We start from the raw sequence: 25936 nt of genomic DNA on the forward strand, positions 1-25936 counted from the left end.
AGGGAGTGAGTGAGTGACAGGGAGGCCCTTTAGGGAGTGAGTGAGTGACAGGGAGGCCCTTTAGGGAGTGAGTGAGTGACAGGGAGGCCCTTTAGGGAGTGAGTGACAGGGAGGCCCTTTAGGAAGTGAGTGAGTGCCAGGGAGCCCCTTTAGTGAGTGAGTGCGTGCCAGGGAGCCCCTTTAGGGAGTGAGTGCGTGCCAGGGAGCCCCTTTAGGGAGTGAGTGCGTGCCAGGGAGCCCCTTTAGGGAGTGAGTGCGTGACAGGGAGCCCCTTTAGGGAGTGAGTGAGTGACAGGGAGCCCCTTTAGGGAGTGAGTGCGTGCCAGGGAGCCCCTTTAGGGAGTGGGTGCGTGCCAGGGAGCCCCTTTAGGGAGTGGGTGCGTGCCAGCCAGGGAGCCCCTTTAGGGAGTGGGTGCGCGCCAGGGAGCCCCTTTAGGGAGTGAGTGCGTGCCAGGGAGCCCCTTTAGGGAGTGGGTGCGTGCCAGGGAGCCCCTTTAGGGAGTGGGTGCGTGCCAGGGAGCCCCTTTAGGGAGTGAGTGAGTGACAGGGAGCCCCTTTAGGGAGTGAGTGAGTGACAGGGAGCCCCTTTAGGGAGTGAGTGAGTGACAGGGAGCCCCTTTAGGGAGTGAGTGAGTGAGTGACAGGGAGCCCCTTTAGGGAGTGGGTGCGTGACAGGGAGCCCCTTTAGGGAGTGAGTGCGTGCCAGGGAGCCCCTTTAGGGAGTGGGTGCGTGCCAGGGAGCCCCTTTAGGGAGTGAGTGAGTGACAGGGAGCCCCTTTAGGGAGTGAGTGCGTGCCAGGGAGCCCCTTTAGGGAGTGAGTGCGTGCCAGGGAGCCCCTTTAGGGAGTGAGTGAGTGCCAGGGAGCCCCTTTAGGGAGTGAGTGAGTGCCAGGGAGCCCCTTTAGGGAGTGAGTTAGTGCCAGGGGATCCCCTTTAGGGAGTGAGTGAGTGCCAGGGGAGCCCCTTTAGGGAGTGAGTGAGTGAGTGAGTGACAGGGAGCCCCTTTAGGGAGTGAGTGAGTGACAGGTAGCCCCTTTAGGGAGTGAGTGAGTGACAGGGAGCCCCTTTAGGGAGTGAGTGAGTGAGTGACAGGGAGCCCCTTTAGGGAGGGAGTGAGTGCCAGGGAGCCCCTTTAGGGAGTGAGTGCGTGCCAGGGAGCCCCTTTAGGGAGTGAGTGCGTGCCAGGGAGCCCCTTGAGTGAGTGAGTGACAGGGAGGCCCCCCCCTCTAGCCGCCGCCGCTCCCCCCCTACCTCTCAGCAGACCTCAGGATCAGCGGCGACCCGACCAGATGTACGAGCGGGCACTGGACGCACCCGCTCGATATGCGGAAGTGATGTCACTTCCGCATATCAGTGCGGGCGCTGGGTCCTAGCGCCCGCACGATTGGTCGCCGGCTCGCCGCCTGATCCTGAGGTCTGAGACTGTCAGTGACGCGGCGGCTGGAGGGAGCCGCTGAGTCTTGACAGAGGGGGCGGCCGGGCGGAGATCCGTGGCACTCCAGGAAAGATTGGGGGCACGTGCCCCCCTAAAACAGGGCTAGCAACGCCCCTGATGTGGCCACAATACTAAGAATAGGAGTGCTTCAAGCGGACAGGCTTTCTAAGGTCTGGGCATGTTGTTTTCAAAGGATGTCCCACTGCACCAGATGATTGGGTAAAATCGTAAATCTTTATTCTTTAACCATCTTAGCGGTATGGACGAGCTCAGCTCGTCCATGACTGCTAGATGGCGCCGCTCAGGCCCTGTTGGGCCAATTTTATTTTTTTTTTTAAACACGCAGCTAGCACTTTGCTAGCTGCGTGTGGGGGATGATCGCTGCCGCTCGCTGCCGATGTGCCGCTACCTGTCACGTAAGGCCGCCCCCCCCCCTCCCAAAACCCCTGCGCAGCCTGGCCAATCAGTGCCAGGCAGCGCTGCGGGGTGGATCGGGACTCCCGATCCTTACCATGAAGACGGGAGAAGCCCTCCAAGAAATCCTGTTCAGAATGGGATTTCCAGATGGGCTAATGCGCTGAAAGTGATCGGAAAGGTGAGTAAGACGCCGTCGGTAGGGGGGAATCATGTAGCTAGTGCTAGGCTAGCTACATGGTTTAAAAAAAAAATACTGTTGTGCCGGCACCCTGGCGATCTTTTTTTTTTTTTTTCCTTAATAGAACGCCAGGGTGGTTAGTCCAACGTCAGAGTTACAGCTAAAACTCAGGCATATCGGAGCAAGGAATGGCTCCTTAATCATAGCTTATGTGTTACACAGGTTATATAGGTGAAAGGACACACCCAAGGATGTCAACTTAGATCTTAAAGAAACATGCAAGCATGGTTTAAAATGGTGCAAACCACTACAATATACCTTATATATAAAAAGTACATTATCATATACAAAAAACACACAGAAAACTGCACCGATTATCATATTCAATAAGTTAGATACAAAAAAAGGGAGAAGGAACAATATACAAATTAATGTGATTACTGTTAGGAAGAAACCCCTGCACTATATACAGTGGTGTGAAAAACTATTTGCCCCCTTCCTGATTTCTTATTCTTTTGCATGTTTGTCACACTTAAATGTTTCTGCTCATCAAAAACCGTTAACTATTAGTCAAAGATAACCTAATTGAACATAAAATGCAGTTTTAAATGATGGTTTTTATTATTTAGTGTGAAAAAAAAACTCCAAATCTACATGGCCCTGTGTGAAAAAGTGATTGCCCCCCCTTGTTAAAAAATAACTTAAAGGTGGTTTATTACATCTGAGTTCAATTTCTGTAGTCACCCCCAAGCCTGATTACTGCCACACCTGTTTCAATCAAGAAATCACTTAAATAGGAGCTATCTGACACAGAGAAGTAGACCAAAAGCACCTCAAAAGCTAGACATCATGCCAAGATCCAAAGAAATTCAGGAACAAATGAGAACAAAAGTACTGTAATTGAAATCTATCAGTCTGGTAAAGGTTAGAAAGCCATTTCTAAAGCTTTGGGACTCCAGCAAACCACAGTGAGAGACATTATCCACAAATGGCAAACACATGGAACAGTGATGAACCTTCCCAGGAGTGGCCGGCCGACCAAAATTACCCCAAGAGCGCAGAGAAAACTCATCCGAGAGGCCACAAAAGACCCCAGGACAACATCTAAAGAACTGCAGGCCTCACTTGCCTCAATTAAGGTCAGTGTTCACGACTCCACCATAAGAAAGAGACTGGGCGAAAACGACCTGCATGGAAGATATCCAAGGCGCAAACCACTTTTAAGCAAAAAGAACATTAAGGCTCGTCTCAATTTTGCTAAAAAAACATCTCAATGATTGCCAAGACTTTTGGGAAAATACCTTGTGGACCGACGAGACAAAAGTTGAACTTTTTGGAAGGTGCGTGTCCCGTTACATCTGGCGTAGAAGTAACACAGCATTTCAGCAAAAGAACATCATACCAACAGTAAAATATGGTGGTGGTAGTGTGATGGTCTGGGGTTGTTTTGCTGCTTCAGGACCGGGAAGGCTTGCTGTGATAGATGAAACCATGAATTCTACTGTCTACCAAAAAATCCTGAAGGAGAATGTCCGGCCATCTGTTCGTCAACTCAAGCTGAAGTGATCTTGGGTGCTGCAGCAGGACAATGACCCAAAACACACCAGCAAATCCACCTCTGAATGGCTGAAGAAAAACAAAATGAAGTCTTTGGAGAGGCCTAGTCAAAGTCCTGACCTGAATCCTATTGAGATGTTATGGCATGACCTTAGAAAGGCGGTTCATGCTAGAAAACTCTCAAATAAAGCTGAATTACAACAATTCTGCAAAGATGAGTGGGCCAAAAGTCCTCCAGAGCGCTGTAAAAGACTCGTTGCAAGTTATCGCAAACGCTTGATTGCAGTTATTGCTGCTAAGGGTGGCCCAACCAATTATTAGGTTCAGGGGGCAATTTCTTTTTCACACAGGGCCATGTAGGTTTTGAGTTTTTTTTCTCACTAAATAATAAAAACCATCATCTAAAACTGCATTTTGTGTTCAATTATGTTATCTTTGACTAATAGTTAACGGTTTTTGATGAGCAGAAACATTTAAGTGTGACAAACCTGCAAAAGAATAAGAAATCAGGAAGGGGGCAAATAGTTTTTCACACCACTGTATCAGACAATCCGTGTGTCTGGGCATGTTGGTACAAATTCATGGACACTGATGACTATAAGGCTACAATGAAATAACTGTTATGCTCTCCTCTGGTCTCCTTCTCACTGCGCCTCTTAAATTCATCTTTACCTTTTTGGCCCATCTATTGCAACTGTACATATATTTTTTGGACTGTATACCTCTGCTAACATAATACTGTTTTGGCCAGTGGATCTCTTCCCCCCCCCCCCCCCCCTTCCTTATTCTATCTGTAACGGTTTGTAAAAATCTTGTCTGAAATGCATGTTTTTTGTGTAGCAAACAAAAAATCTAAATGGTTGTAGTCAAACATGCAATGTTTATTATTCATGTTCTTTGTTATGCATTTGACTCAATGAAATATATTTAAACAGAGATTAGGAGTGCTTCAAGATGATGTGAACCAAGAACAAAACAAAAACAAAACAGATACTTACCGAATGAGAGGGAAGGCTCTGGTTCTAATAGCTCCTTCCCAATTCTCTCATGGTCTCCTCGCTCCAGTGCTGTCACCCCCCCCCCCCCCCCGGTAGAAATGTCTGACTGATCGAATACTGCACTCTGCTGCCACAGAAAAGTTCAGAAGTATTCCGGAGCCTGAGCGCTCCCGAAGACCTCCAAAGCCTCCCACGGTGTGGGAATCAAATCGAGGTGACATCGCTAGAACGAGGGGACCATGAAAGGAATGAGGAGGCTCTATAGGACCCGGAACCTTCCATCTCCTTAGGTAAGTATATATTTGTTTGTTTTTTTATTCAGTTCACATTAGCTTTAAATCAATATAGGAGGATGCCACCTACCCACGTAAACACTATTTCATACAAAAACTGACAGTTCTTTGTAAATTTGATATCTATTTCAAGAAATAACCAAAAAAACAATGTTTCAGAATCATGACCTGTCTCTTTATCAAGGCAAATGTTGCTCAATGTCAACAGTCTGTCTACCAAATAAATGTAACTGACACTTGTTGGGGGGGAGATCACCTCAATGCACTCATGAATGTGATGGGCAGGCTTTGAGCAGCTGCTGCAGCGTACGCTGCACTTCAGAGCTGTGAGTGCATTGAGGTCCTCTCACCCTGAACACGCACTGTGTCTGAGACATTTATTGGGCGGCAGACAGAATGCTGCTGCTGAGCAATTCTTGCTTCGATAAAAAGACCCAGCGTGGTTCCGAAACATTGGCTTCTTGGCTATATAGGCCTCAATTCACTAAGCTTAACTCCTGTCTTTAATAACTCTTCTGAGCTGTTTTACAGTTATCACCATGGTGATATCATTGTGATAACTGTAAAACAGCTCTGAAGAGTTATTAAAGACAAGAGTTAAGCTTAGTGAATTGAGGCCATTCTTGAAATAATGTGGAATTTCCAAGAAAGTGACAGTTTTTTCTACAAAATAGTGTCTTTAAGGTATCTGCATGGTGGTGGTGCATACAAGTTATCTGGTCAAGCTACTTACAGTAATACAGTATTATAGGATTAACTACGAGAACTTCAGATCTCCTTTCTAGTGATGACGTTATTCCATTGGGTGGGTTGACGGTGAAGTATTTGGCCAGTTTAGTGTGGCTGGTTTGTTCTACACAGTTTTTAATATGATGTAATTGATAATGAAATTATATCTTTCTGAACAGGCAGACATGTTGGACACGTGCTGGAAACATCTGACCCCATTCCTGTGGCTCTCTATATTACTGCTGAGTAAAGATGTGGAGTGTCCTGTGTGTGGATTGCGGGAAGCCATCTTGCCTCCAGATTATGATCAGAAGGGGGACGTGATTATCGGAGGGATTCTGCTGCTTTACTCATCTGGCAACAGTTTCTTACCAACGTTTACCTTCAGACCAAAACCTTCCAGGAGCACTACGTAAGTCCAAAGCAATTCCATGCCTGGTTTTCAAACAGCCATGCCTCTTAAAACATTGGTAGAAAGTTAATTTAATTAAGTTGGTTTAATTAAGTTAAAAACAATGTCCCGTTTTCCTTGCTGATATGGTTTTGTTTTTATGTGCTGGAAAGTTCAAAGAGTTATTACTTCTGTTTGTATTGCAACTCAGCGAGGCAGATTTGTCACAGCTGCTGTTTACAAAGGATGGCCGGAAATGCCAATTTTCTAATTCCAATGGAATTTCACATTCTGAAAACTGTTTCCAAAGAATTTGTGTGTGTGAATAAAGTTAGTTAACTGCAAAATTTTTTTTTTTGCAAGAAGTAGAGTGCAAATAGATAAAAGGACACTCTTTTATTCCTTTTAAATCTCCAGTTATTTTACCATTTCTCATACCATAGCAAACCATCCAACAATTAATCCAACAGGTATCAATTAGAAAAAGCAGTAAACATCCACCACATAGGGATGGTCGGAAATGCCAATTTCCATTTTCGTGGAAAATCCACTTTCCGCCATTACCAATTACCATTATTGCTACCGATTCCGCTTTCCGCTACCGATTTTCGAGTTACGATGCAGATTTTTGCAGTAATTTTTGCTGACTTTAACATACATTTTCTCGAGAAGTACAAGGTCTTTTTGAAAGATTTTTTTTCCCTTTTTATTCCCAATCTTCTTCTTAATATACCCTGAAATGTTGGTGTTTCTAGCACCCATCGGGACTTTGCTATTAACCTCTAAAGATGGCATCATAGCACATAGCGGTTCCGATGCTGATTTTCCACAGTAATTTCTGCCGAGTTTAACATCAATTTTCTCAAAAAGTGCAAGGTCTTTTTGAAAGTTTTTTTTTCTAGCAACTATGGGAGCTTTGCTATTAACCGCTAAAGTTGGCAGCTCTACACTGTAATGTATAATCAGTGGTGCTCAAATACCCCTTTTTAAAATTCGAGTTTGGTCGAATTCGAATAGTAAATTATTCGAGGTCAGTCGAATATTCGAGTCGAATAATTTTTACTATTCGATTCGACCTCGGACTTCGAGCTGACTATTCGAGTCGGTATTCGAGCTCATTATTCGAGCTGACTATTCGAATTGGCCTTAAATAGCTTCCAACACTTGTTTTGAGGGTGAATGATGCAAGAAACGTCTTTTTTTCCAAGTAACTACAGCAAGTGATTATGTGGGGCTGTTCCTTTAAAAAAAAAGGTGGAAAGAGAAGTTGTGTCCAGAATTTTGTTTAGTACTGTATATACTTCTTCTTCTTCTTCTTCTTCTTCTTCTTCTTCTTCTTCTTCTTTATCTTCTATATCTTCTTCTTCTATATCTTCTTCTATATCTTCTTCTTCTATATTGTCTTCTTCTTTTTCTTCTTCTTCATCTTCTTCTTCTTCATCTTCTAATCTTCATCTTCTTCTTCTTCATCATCTTCTTCATCTTCTTCTTCATCTTCTTCATCTTCTTCTTCTTCTTCATCTTCTTCATCTTCTTCTTCTTCTTCTTCATCTTCTTCTTCTTCTTTATCTTCTTCTTCTTCATCTTCTTCTTCATCTTCTTCTTCTTCTTCTTCATCTTCTTCATCTTCTTCTTCTTCATCTTCTTCATCTTCTTCATCTTCTTCATCTTCTTCATCTTCTTCTTCTTCATCTTCTTCATCTTCTTCTTCTTCATCTTCTTCATCTTCTTCTTCTTGTTCATCTTCTTCATCTTCTTCTTCTTCATCTTCTTCTTCTTCATCATCTTCTTCATCTTCTTCTTCATCTTCTTCTTCATCTTCTTCTTCATCTTCTTCTTCATCTTCTTCTTCTTCTTCTTCTTCTCCTTCTCCTTTTTCTATATCGTCTTCTTCTTCTTCACTTATTTCTCTTTCCATTTTTTTTTTAAAGAAATGCAGCTATTTTTGAGCGTAACAAATAGCTGGTGGGCGCACGCATGTTGGAAGCGCCATTGTATGTGCTCCCTGGCAGTGGAAACACACAGACAGCAGGAGGTAAATTCAGCAGCAGGAGAAGGAGGATGAGTGTGTGGCAGCAGGCAGTCAATGAGGCAGGCAGCGTGACATAATAGCCCTGGTACCTAGCGGTGATACCAGGGCTGTAAATAAACACAACAGGAGGTCCCAGACAGCGGTCGTGCAGCCCACATCGTGTCCAATACACAACTGGGACAACACAGTTTTCAACCCGGGCACCTCAGAAAAATTAAACCTTTTTTTTTTTAATGGTTTTTTGGTTTTGGTTTTACAACCAATTACACAGATATAGCTATTATTTGACGTAATAGCTGGTGGCATAGTGGCAGCAGAAGGTAATTCTGTGTACCCTGGCAGTGGGAAACACAGACAGACAGCAGCAGCAGCAGGAGGAGGAATGGAGGAGGAGCAGTGTGAGTGTGGCAGCAGGTAGGCAGCGTGACATAATAGCCCTGGTACCTAGCGGTGATACCAGGGCTGTAAATAAACACAACAGGAGGTCCCAGACAGCGGTCGTGCAGCCCACATCGTGTCCAATACACAACTGGGACAACACAGTTTTCAACCCGGGCACCTCAGAAAAATTAAACCTTTTTTTTTTTTAATGGTTTTTTGGTTTTGGTTTTACAACCAATTACACAGATATAGCTATTGTTTGACGTAATAGCTGGTGGCAGAGTGGCAGCAGAAGGTAATTCTGTGTACCCTGGCAGTGGGAAACACAGACAGACAGCAGCAGCAGCAGGAGGAGGAATGGAGGAGGAGCAGTGTGAGTGTGGCAGCAGGTAGGCAGCGTGACATAATAGCCCTGGTACCTAGCGGTGATACCAGGGCTGTAAATAAACACAACAGGAGGTCCCAGACAGCGGTCGTGCAGCCCACATCGTGTCCAATACACAACTGGGACAACACAGTTTTCAACCCGGGCACCTCAGAAAAATTAAACCTTTTTTTTTTAATGGTTTTTTGGTTTTGGTTTTACAACCAATTACACAGATATAGCTATTATTTGACGTAATAGCTGGTGGCAGAGTGGCAGCAGAAGGTAATTCTGTGTACCCTGGCAGTGGGAAACACAGACAGACAGCAGCAGCAGCAGGAGGAATGGAGGAGTAATTATGTGAGCAGCTATTGTTTGACGTAATTGCTGGTGGCATAGTGGCAGCAGAAGGTAATTCTGTGTACCCTGGCAGTGGGAAACACAGACAGACAGCAGCAGCAGCAGGAGGAGGAATGGAGGAGGAGCAGTGTGAGTGTGGCAGTAGGTAGGCAGCGTGACATAATAGCCCTGGTACCTAGCGGTGATACCAGGGCTGTAAATAAACACAACAGGAGGTCCCAGACAGCGGTCGTGCAGCCCACATCGTGTCCAATACACAACTGGGACAACACAGTTTTCAACCCGGGCACCTCAGAAAAATTAAACCTTTTTTTTTTAATGGTTTTTTGGTTTTGGTTTTACAACCAATTACACAGATATAGCTATTGTTTGACGTAATAGCTGGTGGCAGAGTGGCAGCAGAAGGTAATTCTGTGTACCCTGGCAGTGGGAAACACAGACAGACAGCAGCAGCAGCAGGAGGAGGAATGGAGGAGGAGCAGTGTGAGTGTGGCAGCAGGTAGGCAGCGTGACATAATAGCCCTGGTACCTAGCGGTGATACCAGGCCTGTAAATAAACACAACAGGAGGTCCCAGACAGTGGTCGTGCAGCCCACATCGTGTCCAATACACAACTGGAACAACACAGTTTTCAACCCGGGCACCTCAGAAAAATTAAACCTTTTTTTTTTAATGGTTTTTTTAGTTTTGGTTTTACAACCAATATAGCTATTGTTTGACGTAATAGCTGGTGGCAGAGTGGCAGCAGAAGGTAATTCTGTGTACCCTGGCAGTGGGAAACACAGACAGACAGCAGAAGGGCAGTACACAGCAGCCCACTGTAGGTGTAAAATGTGTGGCTGCAGGCGACGTAATAGTCAAAGTGAACCAGGCTGGCTTAAAGAGCAGGAGCCAGGAGGTGGTAAAGGGTGGTAAGGCACATTAACGATGGTTCTAAGTTCCGGCAGCCAGTTCATGTCCCCCTCTCGCCGACAACAGGGGCCAGGAACTCGCCTTCCACCCACGCCTGGTTCATCTTGAGAAACGTCAGTCTGTCCACAGACTTGTGAGACAGACGTGAGCGTTTCTCGGTGACCACGCCACCAGCTGCACTGAAGCAGCGCTCGGACAGCACGCTGGAAGGGGGCAGGACAGCACTTCCAGGGCGTACTGCGCCAGCTCGCTTCAGATCTCCAGGCGCTTGACCCAATACTCCATGGGATCAACAGGGGCATCGCTGTCAAGCCCGCTGTAGGACCCCATGTAGTCAGCCACCATGCGGGTCAGGCGCTGGCTGTGACCGGAGGAGGATGCTGCTGCATGCACCTCCTCTCTAGTCACTGCTGCCGGAGCCTCTACAGTCCTGTAGAGCTTGTGGCTGAGAGACAGCAGGTCTGTGGGGCGCTTGCTGCTGGATGCAGGCACCTGCTGCTGCCTCTGTGCTGGCTGCTGGACAGTGGGGGTGGAAGGCTGGGGGAAGGCTTCCTCCAGGCGCTCAACAAGGGCCTGCTGCAAGCTCCTTATTTGTTGCGCTGGGTCTCCTCCTGCAGGCGGCAGGAACTGGCTCAACTTCCCCTTGAGGCGTGGGTCCAACATCATGCTGATCCAGATGTCCTCCCTCTGCTTCATCTGGATCACCCTGGGGTCCCTGCGCAGGCACCTCAGCATGTGCGCTGCCATTGGGAAGAGGCGGGCCACGTCTGCTGGCACATCAACGGCAGTGCTGCTGTCCTCATCCTCCTCCTCTGCCTCGTCAGCCTCATCCTCTCTCCACCCCCGCACCAACTCAGCTGCACTGTGCTGCTCCCCCTCATCAGCAGCAAGGTCAGGGACCTCCACCAAGTCCTCCTCCTCCTCCCCCTCAGAGGTGGACTGTGCAGCTGCTTGCCGCTCCTGCTGGTCCAAGGCTGCCGCTCCCTCTTCCAGCAAAGCATCGAGGGCCCTGTTCAGCAGACAAACCAGGGGCACCCACTCGCAGACCATAGCATGGTCCCTGCTCACCATGTTAGTGGCCTGCAGAAAGGGAGCCAGCACTAAGCACACCTGCTGCATGTGCCTCCAGTCATCATCGGGGACGATGGACGGAATGTTGCTGGTCTTGTCCCTTCTCTGAGTGGCGGAAACAGTGGCCAGGGCAAGGTACTGGTTGACAGCGTGCTTCTGTTCAACCAGACGCTCCAACATCGCCAGGGTGGAGTTCCAGCGAGTCGGAACATCAAGGATCAGCCGATGGCGTGGCAGCTCCAGCTCCTTTTGCACGTCTTCCAGGCTCGCACAGGCTGCAGCCGAGCGCCGGAAGTGACGCACAACGTTCCTTGCCGTTTCCAGCAGTTCGCCCATCCCCTGGTAGGTGCGCAAGAACTTTTGCACCACCAGGTTCAGCACGTGGGCAAGACAGGGGATGTGGGTCAGGTTTCCCCTGTCTATTGCGGCAACCAGATTGGCCCCATTGTCGGCCACCACCTCTCCGACTCTGAGGCCTCTGGGGGTCAGCCAAATCCTCTCCTGCTCCTGGAGTTTGGCCAACACATGGGTTGCCGTCAGCTTGGTCTTCCCAAGGCTGACCAAGTGCAGCAGCGCTTGGCAGTGGCGGGCCTTCACGCTGCTGCTGAGGCGGGGGGTTTGGCCAGGTGTGCCGGAGGATGGCAGAGGATCGGAGGAACCTGCTGCAGTTCCCCTGACCCTGCGGGGTGGCACCACCCACTGTGTTGCTGCTGCTGCTGTGCCCGCTGCTGCTCTCCCATCCTCACCCCCTTCCACCAAGCTGACCCAGTGGACAGTGAAGGACAGGTAGCGGCCTGTCCCGAAGCGGCTGCTCCAGGAGTCCATGGTGACGTGGACCCTTTCACCAACCGCGTGCTCCAGCCCTCGCTCCACATTGGCCATCACAAAACGGTGCAGTGCAGGAATGGCCTTGCGGGAGAAAAAGCGTCTGCTGGGGAGCTGCCAGTCTGGGGCTGCGCAAATAAGCAGCGCACGAATGTCGCTCCCCTCCTGCACGAGCATGTACGGCAGGAGTTGGGAGCACATGGCCCGTGCCAGCAAGCCGTTCAGCTGCCGCACGCGACGGCTGCTGGGAGGCAGAGCCCTAACCACCCCCTGGAAGGACTCGCTCAAAAGGCTCTGGCGTGGCCTTTTGCTGGCACGGGAATCAGCAGACACAGCGGAGGAGGCCACTGAGGACTGGCTGCCAGAACAGGCCTCAGTGTCGGCGGGAGGAGTTGCAGAGGGGGGAGGAGCAGTGCGTTTCCGCACTCCTGCTGGTGCTGCTGGAGGAGCAGGAGGGCGGGTGGCTGCTGTTGCTGCTGCTGCTGCTGCTGAAGGCTATGCAGTGATGGGTGTGGTGCCACTGCCAGCACCAGATGCCTTCAGCCTCTGGAACTCCTCATGCTGGTGGAAATGTTTCGCAGCAAGGTGGTTGATGAGCGAGCTGGTGCTGAACTTTAAGGGGTCTGCACCTCTGCTCAACTTCCGCTGACAGTGGTTGCAAGTGGCGTACTTGCTGTACACAGTGGGCGTGATGAAATATCGCCAGATTGGTGACAGAAACATCCCCCTACGGCATGGAAGCGCTGCTGCCTGTCTCCCTGTGGTGGTTGGGGGGGGGGGCTTGGGTGAGGCTGGTGGTGGTACTGGCAGATGCTGCTGCTGCTGCTGCTGAGCCTGAGACACCAGCAGGCTGTGGGACCTGCCTACTGCTGCCAATGCTTGCAATGATGCGCCTCCTTGCAAGGCCCACAAGAGCATCCTCCTCCTCAGAGCTGCTGAGGACGACATCCCCTGGAGGTGGTGGCACCCAGTCTCTGCCTGTCACCGGGTCATCATCATCCTCCCCCTCCTGAAACATGTCCTGCTGGGATGATGACCCCCCAAACTCCTCTCCTGATGCATGGATGGGCTGCTTGACTGTCGCCACAGTCTTGCTGTCCAATCCCTCATCCCCCAAAGTGCCCATCAGCATCAGACCCGGGACAAGGTCCTCCAGCACCCAAGGCTGAGACACCAAAGTGCGCCCCCCCCATCCCTCCCACCCCAGCTGTCACACACTGATTGCTATTAGACTAAGAGGCGCCACAGGGCCCACAACTTCCCCAACACCTTAATATCTAGTTATCTGGCTTGCAGTCACTGCCATGTATCCCCTTTTCCTTTTTCTTTCTGCTTCAAACACAATTAGGAATGACAGCTGAATGAATTCTGCGCCCCCTCCTACACTGCGCCCTGAGGCTGGAGCCTCTCCAGCCTATGCCTCGGCCCGGCCCTGATCAGCATCTCCTCCTCAAAATCGCCAACAACAGCAGACAATACCCTGATGGTGCCTGGGGTAAAAAGACTGCTGAGTGACAGGTCGGCGACTGACGGTGAACTGGCCTCCTCCCCAGGCCCTGCTGGGCGACTGCTGCGAACAGGGGTGGTGGTGGTGGTGGTGGTGGTGGTGAGGGTGGAGGCCTCGGATGCAGAACTGATGGCGGGCTGCTCATCCTCCGTCATCAGTTGCACCACAGTGTCTGCATGCTTTTCCTCAATGGGACGTTTCCGACCCGGCTGGAGGAAAATTGGAGCAGGTGCTACACGCTGCTGCTGCTGTGTCTCTGCAGCGTGAGTTGCAGATGCTCCTGCTGGGCGGCGCCCAAGGCGTCCACGGCCAGTGGCTATGGGAGGAATGTTAGCCACTGACGCTGCTGCTGCTGCTGCGGAACTGTGCATGGTGGCGCGGCCGCGGCCTGCCACAATGCTGCTCCCTCTCCTCCTGATTCCCTTGCTGCCCTTCCCCTTGCCCAAACCGCGCTGGCTGCCACTAGTGTTGGGCGAACAGTGTTCGCCACTGTTCGGGTTCTGCAGAACATCACCCTGTTCGGGTGATGTTCGAGTTCGGCCGAACACCTGACGGTGCTCGGCCAAACCGTTCGGCCATATGGCCGAACTAAGAGCGCATGGCCGAACGTTCCCCGAACGTTCGGCTAGCGCTGTGATTGGCCGAACGGGTCACGTGGTTCGGACCCGAACGCGCTCTGATTGGCCGAACTGTCACGTGGTTCGGGTAAATAAATACCCGAACCACGTCATATCTCCGCCATTTGTCTGTGGGTTTAGCTTTGGGTAGGCAGGCAGGGTAGTTCGCGCTCCAGCCACGCTAGCCAGGGTCCCCCCCAGTCATTGTGTGTCACTGCTGGGAACAGTAGTACACCGCTCGTTCAGCCACACTATATAGCATTCTGTGTACTGTTCTGTGTCTGCTGGGAACAGTGGTACACCGCTCGTTCAGCCACACTATATAGCATTCTGTGTACTGTTCTGTGTCTGCTGGGAACAGTAGTACACCGCTCGTTCAGCCACACTATAAAGCATTCTGTGTACTGTTCTGGGTCTGCTGGGAACAGTAGTACACCGCTCGTTCAGCCACACTATATAGCATTCTGTGTACTGTTCTGTGTCTGCTGGGAACAGTAGTACACCGCTCGTTCAGCCACACTATATAGCATTCTGTGTACTGTTCTGTGTCTGCTGGGAATAGTGGTACACCGCTCGTTCAGCCACACTATATAGCATTCTGTGTACTGTTCTGTGTCTGCTGGGAACAGTGGTACACCGCTCGTTCAGCCACACTATATAGCATTCTGTGTACTGTTCTGTGTCTGCTGGGAACAGTAGTACACCGCTCGTTCAGCCACACTATATAGCATTCTGTGTACTGTTCTGTGTCTGCTGGGAATAGTGGTACACCGCTCGTTCAGCCACACTATATAGCATTCTGTGTACTGTTCTGTGTCTGCTGGGAACAGTAGTACACCGCTCGTTCAGCCACACTATATAGCATTCTGTGTACTGTTCTGTGTCTGCTGGGAATAGTGGTACACCGCTCGTTCAGCCACACTATATAGCATTCTGTGTACTGTTCTGTGTCTGCTGGGAACAGTGGTACACCGCTCGTTCAGCCACACTATATAGCATTCTGTGTACTGTTCTGTGTCTGCTGGGAACAGTAGTACACCGCTCGTTCAGCCACACTATATAGCATTCTGTGTACTGTTCTGTGTCTGCTGGGAATAGTGGTACACCGCTCGTTCAGCCACACTATATAGCATTCTGTGTACTGTTCTGTGTCTGCTGGGAACAGTAGTACACCGCTCGTTCAGCCACACTATATAGCATTCTGTGTACTGTTCTGTGTCTGCTGGGAATAGTGGTACACCGCTCGTTCAGCCACACTATATAGCATTCTGTGTACTGTTCTGTGTCTGCTGGGAACAGTGGTACACCGCTCATTCAGCCACACTATATAGCATTCTGTGTACTGTTCTGTGTCTGCTGGGAACAGTAGTACACCGCTCGTTCAGCCACACTATATAGCATTCTGTGTACTGTTCTGTGTCTGCTGGGAACAGTAGTACACCGCTCGTTCAGCCACACTATAAAGCATTCTGTGTACTGTTCTGTGTCTGCTGGGAACAGTAGTACACCGCTCGTTCAGCCACACTATATAGCATTCTGTGTACTGTTCTGTGTCTGCTGGGAACAGTAGTACACCGCTCGTTCAGCCACACTATATAGCATTCTGTGTACTGTTCTGTGTCTGCTGGGAACAGTGGTACACCGCTCGTTCAGCCACACTATATAGCATTCTGTGTACTGTTCTGTGTCTGCTGGGAACAGTAGTACACCGCTCGTTCAGCCACACTATATAGCATTCTGTGTACTGTTCTGTGTCTGCTGGGAACAGTAGTACACCGCTCGTTCAGCCACACTATATAGCATTCTGTGTACTGTTCTGTGTCTGCTGGGAATAGTGGTACACCGCTCGTTCAGCCACACTATATAGCATTCTGTGTACTGTTCTGTGTCTGCTGGGAATAGTGGTACACCGCTCGTTCGCCACTGTATAGCATTGTGCTCTGTGTCGCTTCTGGGAATAGTGGTACACCGCTCACCCGTCACTGTATAGCATTGTGCTCTGTGTCACTGCTGGGAATAGTGGTACACCGCTCACCCGTCACTGTATAGCATTGTGCTCTGTGTCGCTGCTGGGAATAGTGGTACACCGCTCACCCGTCACTGTATAGCATTGTGCTCTGTGTCGCTGCTGGGAATAGTGGTACTGTATAGCATTTCTGTACTGCCACTGTACTGCTGCCAGTCAGCGTGTACTGTAAGGATAAGTGAAATGAGGAAGAAATCCGGTGAAAGAGGGAGGGGCAAGGGAAGAGGTGTTTCCCCTGACGGTTCACGTACAGGCCACAGGGGAGCACCCAAGAAAACCCACTCAATACCGCCCATGTTGTCCAGGACAACAACCCTCACAAATCCAAAAGAACAGGACCAGATAATTACTTGGATGACCTCTCAAGCGTCCAGCAGTGGGTTAAGCAGCACCAGCACATCACGCACGAGGTCCGAGTCCTCAGCCAGTTACAAGGAGCCAGTGGGCACAAAGCTGACACAACCGGCAGCGACACCACGCACACAACTGCCAGATAACCAGTCCGATGAATTACCTCAGGACACAATGGGGTATTCGCAGGAGCTATTCCCAGCCCAACAAACTTCCACCTTTCAAAGTTCAATGGAGGAACAGCCAGAAATGTTGTGCCTGGATTCACAACCGTTAACTGTGGGAAATGCACCGCGCACTGAAATACAAGGCGAGTCCGAAGAGGACTCGGAAACCCAAATCCCAGAGCAATTTGGGCAGGAGGGGTTGCAATTGCAGGAGGTCGGCCGACAAGATCTGGAAGACGACGTTGGAGTGTGCTGCGCAGAGGTTGTTGTGGGGAGCTCTACTCCACGGCGGTGGCCCACAATGACATATGACGAGTTTGAGGAGATGGAAGAGGAGGGTATGGACAATGTGGACAGAGACCCAGATTTTGTTTGTGAACGAGAACATCGCCGTCGTAGCAGCAGCACAGATGAGTCTGTTGAAGAACCCACTGCTGCACGAGTTCGCCTTGTGCCACAAGGTAGGCGGCGCGCAATTTCAGGCACCACAAGCGTGGAAGTTCAAGTGAGAGGCAAAAGAGGAGCAAACAGAAATCGCCAGCAAGGAGGCAGGTGCTCCAAAGTCTGGGCTTTCTTTGAAGACTGCACTGAGGATGTTACCATGGCGATTTGCAAGGTGTGCAAGACCCGCCTGAGCAGGGGGAAAAATATTAACAACCTCTCCACCACCAGCATGAGCCGTCACATGCTATCCAAACATCCCACTCTTTGGGCAAACGCGTCAGGACAGGGTACCAGAAACAACACTGCCTCCCTTGGGTTCACCAGACCCGCCTCAGCAGCAGCAGTAGCCCAGCCATTGCGTGGTTCACAACATTCACAAACATCAGACGACGCTGACACTGTCACTTTCCGGAGTAGTGCTCTTGAGGTCTCCCAGTGTTCATCAAACACAACAACCAACAGCCCTTCCGTGTGCAGCGCTACGGTTCAGTTGTCTGTGTCGGAGATGTTTGAGCGCAAGAGGAAATTGCCAGCAAATGACCCCCGGGCCGTGGCAGTAACAGCCAGCATAGCCAAGCTTCTGGCCTGCGAAATGCTGCCATATCGATTGGTGGAGACAAACAGCTTCAAGGGCATGATGTCAGTGGCCATCCCACGTTACGTGGTTCCCAGCCGCTACCACTTTGCACGCTCTGCAGTGCCTGAGTTGCATGAGCACGTGGTCAGCAAAATAACCCGAAGCTTGAAGAATGCCGTTGCCTGCAAGGTTCACCTCACCACTGACACCTGGACGAGTGCGTTCGGCCAGGGTCGATACATCTCCCTTACCGCGCACTGGGTGAACCTTGTGGAGCCTGGCAGCGATTCCTCACCTGCTACGGCACGGGTGTTGCCCACGCCACAAACAGCTGCACCGCCGTCCCTCCCACTGGATAACAGCAGCACCTACCTCTCTGACTCCTTCTCCTCCAACGCATCTCAAAGCTGTACCTCATCCGGAAACGCTAACCCAGCAGCAGTAGGATCGTGGAAGCAGTGCAGCACAGCTGTTGGCATGCGTCAGCAAGCGTTGCTGAAGCTCATCTGCCTTGGGGATAAGCAGCACACAGGGGAGGAAATTTGGAGGGGAATAAAGGAACAGACGGATTTGTGGCTGGCACCGCTGGACCTGAAACCGGGCATGGTTGTGTGTGATAATGGGAGTAATCTCATTCGCGCTTTAAGGTTGGCTAAGCTGACACACATCCCTTGCCTGGCGCACGTGATGAACCTAGTAGTTCAGCGGTTCCTGAGGACATACCCAGGCGTGCCCGATCTGCTGTTGAAGGTGCGTCGAGTGTCCAAACATTGTAGAAATTCCAGTACTGCTTCGGGGGCACTCGCCAAGATGCAGGAGCGCTTCAATCTCCCCCACCATCGCTTGCTGTGTGATGTCCCTACGCGCTGGAATTCTACGCTGCACATGCTAGCCCGCTTTTGCGAGCAGAAGAGTGCAGTGGTCCAGTACATGACGGCGCAGTACCGAGGCGCATCCGGCCAGCTGCCAAGCTTCTGTGGATCCGATTGGGCCAACATGTTGGACCTATGCCAAGTCCTCCAAAATTTTGAGCAATCCACGTTGCTTGTGAGCAGTGACAACTCTTCAGTCAGCATTACCATACCACTGCTGTGTTTACTGAAGAGGTCGATGTTAAAAATCAAGGAAACAGCTGTCATGATGCAACTGGGGGAATCTGAAGGAGAAAACGATCAGCGTGATGGTACCAACATCAGGCCATCCGCCTCAGGGAACGCTGGCCCCAGCAGCTATGACGAAGAAGAGGAGGAGGAACAGCTGGAGTTGGAGCAGGAATTTCATGCCACCACTGACGAGGGCCAGAGCGGTGCACGTTGGACTTCCACAATTCAACGCGAATGGTCAGCAGAAGCAGACCAGGAGGAAGGTGACGACTATGATGCATCACAACAACTATCACAACGCTCACAAGAGGATGATGAGGATTCTGGTAGGACTCTGGCACACATGGCTCAATTCATGCTAGACTGCATTGAACGTGACCCACGCATTGTGCGCATTCTGGACAACACCAATTACTGGGTTTATACCCTTCTGGATCCACGGTACAAACACAATGTTCCAAAACTGCTTGAAGAAAGAGTCAGACAGGTCAAAATGGAAGAATACCAGCAGGCCCTTGTGGAGACTTTAGAGAGGAGATTGACATCCTCCCCCTCCTCTAGCCAGTTGTACGCAGACAGACTGACTTCCGCAAACCCAGGACGACCAGGAGGGCAGCAAACAACGCAAGCCGCAGCTAGTACCCAAAAGGGAATGGTATCGGCAGTGTCCTTGGAGTGGGAAAATTTTCTGACACCCATGCAGCCGCAGCCCACTGAACAGCAAGCGTGCAGATCCACCTCCAACACCGATCGCCTGGAGAAGATGGTCAAGGACTACATGTCAGATGGCGTAGCTGTGTCGAACCATCCATCTGCACCCTTCAACTATTGGGTATCGAAGCTAGACACCTGGCACGAACTGGCAATGTACGCAATAGAGGTGCTGGCTTGCCCGGCAGCCAGCGTTATGTCGGAACGCTGTTTCAGTGCTGCCGGAGGCATCGTCACAGATCGGCGTATCCGCCTCTCTACAGAAAATGCAGACCGTCTGACTCAAATTAAAATGAATCAATCCTGGATTGGAAATGACTACGCAACACTCCAGGACCCCAACCAAGTAACATGACCAATGAACATCTGGGATGGTGTTGCGTTTCCGGGCCCTGTTTATTGAACCTCTCATCTGTATTACATTTATGACTGCATGGCGGCAAAAAGCATTGCTGCTATATCCGCACGCTTTTTGTCCACATGCAAGGCCTGGGTTGTTGTGTCTCACAAAGCGTGGCCTTCTCCTCCTGCGCCTGCTCCTGTTCCATTACGTCTGCTGCTGCTGGGTTAGCGTTGCCGCGTGGTCCCTGTTTATTGAACCACTTATCTTTATTACATTTATGACTGCATGGCGGTACAAAGCATGCTATCCGCACGCTTCTTGCCCTCATGCAAGGCCTGGGTTGTTGTGTCTCACAAAGCGTGGCCTTCTCCTCCTGCGCCTGCTCCTGTTCCATCACGTCTGCTGCTGCTGGGTTAGCGTTGCCGCGTGGTCCCTGTTTATTGAACCACTTATCTTTATTACATTTATGACTGCATGGCGGTACAAAGCATGCTATCCGCACGCTTCTTGCCCTCATGCAAGGCCGGGGTTGTTGTGTCTCACAAAGCGTGGCCTTCTTCTCCTCCTGCGCCACCCTCCTCCTGTTCCATCACGTGTGCTGCTGCTGGGTTAGCGTTACCGGTCCCTTTTCCTGGAACCTCTTATATGTATTACATTTATGACTGCATGCCGACAAAAAACATGTTACCTGTGCAAAGAAAACAGACATTTCCCGCATTTAAAAGACAGTTTTCCCTTTGAAACTTTAAAATCGATTTTCTCAAAAACTATAAGCTCTTTTTGCTAAATTTTTTTTCCTCTTGTACCCACTCCCAAGGTGCACATACCCTGTAAATTTGGGGTATGTAGCATGTAAGGAGGCTTTACAAACCACAAAAGTTCGGGTCCCCATTGACTTCCATTATGTTCGGAGTTCGGGTCGAACACCCGAACATCGCGGCCATGTTCGGCCTGTTCGGCCCGAACCCGAACATCTAGATGTTCGCCCAACACTAGCTGCCACTTCCAGACATCTTCGATGTTTTGGGCGTATAGACAAAAGTTTTTTAAAAGGGCGGGTGAAAAGTGGGGTACTTTAATGGAGTGGGTTGGTGGGTGAGGTGACTGAGTGAGTGTCCCTAGTACAGTAAGTAAGTAGTAACAGTCAGGAAGTACAACTAGCAGTTACAATAATCAGTAGTAATCACAAGTAAATTTAGTGTGTGTACACTACAGACAGTGAGTGCACGCACGCGCAAACACGCGCAGGAGCTAGCCTATGAACAGTGACTGAGTGAGTGTCCCTAGTACAGTAAGTAAGTAGTAACAGTCAGTAAGTATAACTAACTAATTACAATAATCAATCAGTTATCAGAAGGAAATAGAGTGTGTGTAGTGTGTGTACACAGACAGTGAGTGCACACACGCAGGAGCTAGTAGCCTATGAACAGTGACTGAGTGTCCTAGACTCCTAGTACAGTAAGAGTAAGTAGTAACAGTAAGTACAACTAACTAATTACAATAATCAATCAGTTATCAGAAGGAAATAGAGTGTGTGTAGTGTGTGTACACAGACAGTGAGTGCACACACGCAGGAGCTAGTAGCCTATGAACAGTGACTGAGTGTCCTAGACTCCTAGTACAGTAAGAGTAAGTAGTAACAGTAAGTACAACTAACTAATTGCAATAATCAATCAGTTATCAGAAGGAAATAGAGTGTGTGTAGTGTGTGTACACAGACAGTGAGTGCACACACGCAGGAGCTAGTAGCCTATGAACAGTGACTGAGTGTCCTAGACTCCTAGTACAGTAAGAGTAAGTAGTAACAGTAAGTACAACTAACTAATTACAATAATCAATCAGTTATCAGAAGGAAATAGAGTGTGTGTAGTGTGTGTACACAGACAGTGAGTGCACACACGCAGGAGCTAGTAGCCTATGAACAGTGACTGAGTGTCCTAGACTCCTAGTACAGTAAGAGTAAGTAGTAACAGTAAGTACAACTAACTAATTACAATAATCAATCAGTTATCAGAAGGAAATAGAGTGTGTGTAGTGTGTGTACACAGACAGTGAGTGCACACACGCAGGAGCTAGTAGCCTATGAACAGTGACTGAGTGTCCTAGACTCCTAGTACAGTAAGAGTAAGTAGTAACAGTAAGTACAACTAACTAATTACAATAATCAATCAGTTATCAGAAGGAAATAGAGTGTGTGTAGTGTGTGTACACAGACAGTGAGTGCACACACGCAGGAGCTAGTAGCCTATGAACAGTGACTGAGTGTCCTAGACTCCTAGTACAGTAAGAGTAAGTAGTAACAGTAAGTACAACTAACTAATTACAATAAGCAATCAGTTATCAGAAGGAAATAGAGTGTGTGTAGTGTGTGTACACAGACAGTGAGTGCACACACGCAGGAGCTAGTAGCCTATGAACAGTGACTGAGTGTCCTAGACTCCTAGTACAGTAAGAGTAAGTAGTAACAGTAAGTACAACTAACTAATTACAATAAGCAATCAGTTATCAGAAGGAAATAGAGTGTGTGTAGTGTGTGTACACAGACAGTGAGTGCACACACGCAGGAGCTAGTAGCCTATGAACAGTGACTGAGTGTCCTAGACTCCTAGTACAGTAAGAGTAAGTAGTAACAGTAAGTACAACTAACTAATTACAATAATCAATCAGTTATCAGAAGGAAATAGAGTGTGTGTAGTGTGTGTACACAGACAGTGAGTGCACACACGCAGGAGCTAGTAGCCTATGAACAGTGACTGAGTGTCCTAGACTCCTAGTACAGTAAGAGTAAGTAGTAACAGTAAGTACAACTAACTAATTACAATAATCAATCAGTTATCAGAAGGAAATAGAGTGTGTGTAGTGTGTGTACACAGACAGTGAGTGCACACACGCAGGAGCTAGTAGCCTATGAACAGTGACTGAGTGTCCTAGACTCCTAGTACAGTAAGAGTAAGTAGTAACAGTAAGTACAACTAACTAATTACAATAATCAATCAGTTATCAGAAGGAAATAGAGTGTGTGTAGTGTGTGTACACAGACAGTGAGTGCACACACGCAGGAGCTAGTAGCCTATGAACAGTGACTGAGTGTCCTAGACTCCTAGTACAGTAAGAGTAAGTAGTAACAGTAAGTACAACTAACTAATTACAATAATCAATCAGTTATCAGAAGGAAATAGAGTGTGTGTAGTGTGTGTACACAGACAGTGAGTGCACACACGCAGGAGCTAGTAGCCTATGAACAGTGACTGAGTGTCCTAGACTCCTAGTACAGTAAGAGTAAGTAGTAACAGTAAGTACAACTAACTAATTACAATAATCAATCAGTTATCAGAAGGAAATAGAGTGTGTGTAGTGTGTGTACACAGACAGTGAGTGCACACACGCAGGAGCTAGTAGCCTATGAACAGTGACTGAGTGTCCTAGACTCCTAGTACAGTAAGAGTAAGTAGTAACAGTAAGTACAACTAACTAATTACAATAATCAATCAGTTATCAGAAGGAAATAGAGTGTGTGTAGTGTGTGTACACGGACAGTGAGTGCACACACGCAGGAGCTAGTAGCCTATGAACAGTGACTGAGTGTCCTAGACTCCTAGTACAGTAAGAGTAAGTAGTAACAGTAAGTACAACTAACTAATTACAATAAGCAATCAGTTATCAGAAGGAAATAGAGTGTGTGTAGTGTGTGTACACACTACACAGACAGTGAGTGCACACACGCAGGAGCTAGTAGCCTATGAACAGTGACTGAGTGTCCTAGACTCCTAGTACAGTAAGTAGTAACAGTAAGTACAACTAACTAATTACAATAAGCAATCAGTTATCAGAAGGAAATAGAGTGTGTGTAGTGTGTACACACTACACAGACAGTGAGTGCACACACGCAGGAGCAGCTAGTAGCCTATGAACAGTGACAGTGAGTGTCCTAGTACAGTTACAGTATATAACTACAATACTAATACAATCAGTAGTAAAGGACAGCAGAAATACTGGTATAGATGAGAGAAATAAACAGAGGACAGGAGAGAACAGCTGCCCACACAGGCAGGCCCTGAGGCCTAAAGCTGTAAGCGTGCAGCAGCTGTCTGAGTCTCTCTCTATGTAACACAAAAGCTACTAACTAAAATACAATGTCTAACTAACTAACAACAATATAGGTGTGTATAGGAGGTGTATGTGAGCAAAAACGCTAGGTAAATGACCACAATAGAGCTCTTGCTAAGCCAAAGCACAAAGGAGCAACTCTCTCTCTGTACAAGTCTCAGGCAAGCACGGAGAAACCTAACATGGCGGCCGCTATTTATAGGGTAGGGGCTGGCCAGGGTCCCCCTCTGTGATTGGCTGCCGTCAGAGGGCCTGGGAGCCCTCTGATTGGCTCTAAGGACATCAATCTGGGCTATGACGCTATTCGAGCTCAGTACCGAGCTCAAATAGTGCCGGTTTGCTCGAATAGCTCGAATAGTGAATGGGCTATTCGAGTGTACTCGAATAGCCCATTCGAATAGCTACAGCTATTCGGAGCTCGAACACCGAGCTCGAATAGCTGAAAAAGAGCTCGAATATTCGAGCTACTCGAATATTCGAGCTCTGCTGAGCACCACTGTGTATAATGCAGAAAATCTGCATTACCAATATGCCGTATGATGCCGACTTTAGAGGTTAATTGCATCGCCCCCATACAGTAGGTGCAAGAAATACCACAAGTTCAGAGACTGGGGCCCCCGGCTGCCGTGCAGACCAGTGTTTGTGTTATGTTAAGCAGAAGAGTGGGAACACGAGGAAAAAAAAATCTTTCAAAAAGATCATTAACTTTTTGAAAAAATCAAAGGTAAAATTGGCGGAAATTACAGCAAAAATCCGCATTGGAACCGCTATGCTGTATGACGCCGAATTTAGAGGTTAATAGCAAATCCCCCATAGGTGCTGGAAACACAATTTTTTCAGGGTTTGTTAAGCAGAAGAGGGGGAACAAGAGGAAAAAATCTTTCAAAAAGACCTTGTACTTTTTGAGAAAATTGATGTTAAAGTCGGCGGAAATTTCCACGATTTCCACGAAAATCCACCTACGGCACTTGCATTACCGATTTCCGAATTCCGAATGGAAATGTGGAAATTGCATCTCTGCAGAATCTGAATGAGTATCCCTATTCATCAGTACAAAAACGCTGAAGTAAAAAAGGAATCTCTTTTATCACCTCCAAAGTCCATCAATTGACAGAGATCCAAGCTAGTTGCATGAATTCAAGAATTTGGGGAACCACAAAGTCAAGTAGGGGTACCTCCTGTGCCAAACACACCATCTAGATATGAACATACAAATGGCTTGGCCAACCTTTTGGGTGAATCACTTGTTTGGTATTTTTGCTGCAAAATACATCAATGATGCCTGAAGAAGAAAGGATACATTGGAAAAGAAGAGAAGGTATAGAGGAAAAAAGAGTGGAAAGAAAGGGAGAAAGAGGGGATAGCGGCAAATGGATTACCATATTCTGTCCAACATCATTTCAGAAAAGGAGCAGGAGATTTGTCATCTAAAGAAGCTTAGCTTGTAATGCCTATAAAGCACTGCGTGCCTGAACTCCAGCTAAAGTAGTCAAGTAACCATAAAGTGGTGCAAGGCATGTTATTGAGTTGCTATTGTGAGGGAGGGGGTAGTTAAAGAGGAACTCTCTTACCCACCATTTTAAAAGAACAGGCAAATGTTTGATTTCATGATGGCAGCCATCTTTTTGGTTGAAAGGAGGTGAAAGGTAGCATGAGACACAATTCCAATTGTCCTGTGTCCTGAGCACCTCTCCCAGTTGCTAGGCAACGTGAATAGCAACATAGGAAATCCCATCACGCTCTGCACAGCATCAGGGGAAAAAAGCCCGGGCTTTTTTTCTTTGATGGGCGGAGCTTAGATAAAAAAGCAGCTAAAAATGACGCTTTGGTAAGAAAAACAAAGTTCTGATGCTGTGAAACTGTTAAAGAAACACCAAGCCTTTTCAGTTCTGCTGAGTATATTTTTAGTCCGGAGGTTCACTTTAATCTCCAGTCTCTCAATTTTAGGGATTTTTCCACATTAATCAAGTGACTCTTGCCACCATATGTCACTTAATAAAAGTAGGAGACTGAAATAGGAGAAACTAGTTTGGTGAGGTC

General features: G+C 48.5%; 1 protein-coding gene across 1 annotated transcript in view; it reads left to right on the top strand.

Annotated features, from left to right (window-relative positions):
* Positions 1–25936, top strand: part of LOC137571093 (vomeronasal type-2 receptor 26-like) — a 113151-nt gene that overhangs the window by 17339 nt on the left and 69876 nt on the right. Inside the window, exon 2 of the mRNA XM_068279774.1 lies at positions 5787–6019. Coding sequence (XP_068135875.1) covers positions 5787–6019 — 233 coding nt within the window. The remainder of the gene's footprint in view (positions 1–5786; positions 6020–25936) is intronic.

Source organism: Hyperolius riggenbachi, chromosome 4 (assembly GCF_040937935.1).
Source record: "Hyperolius riggenbachi isolate aHypRig1 chromosome 4, aHypRig1.pri, whole genome shotgun sequence".
NCBI classification, from domain to species: Eukaryota; Metazoa; Chordata; class Amphibia; order Anura; family Hyperoliidae; genus Hyperolius; species Hyperolius riggenbachi.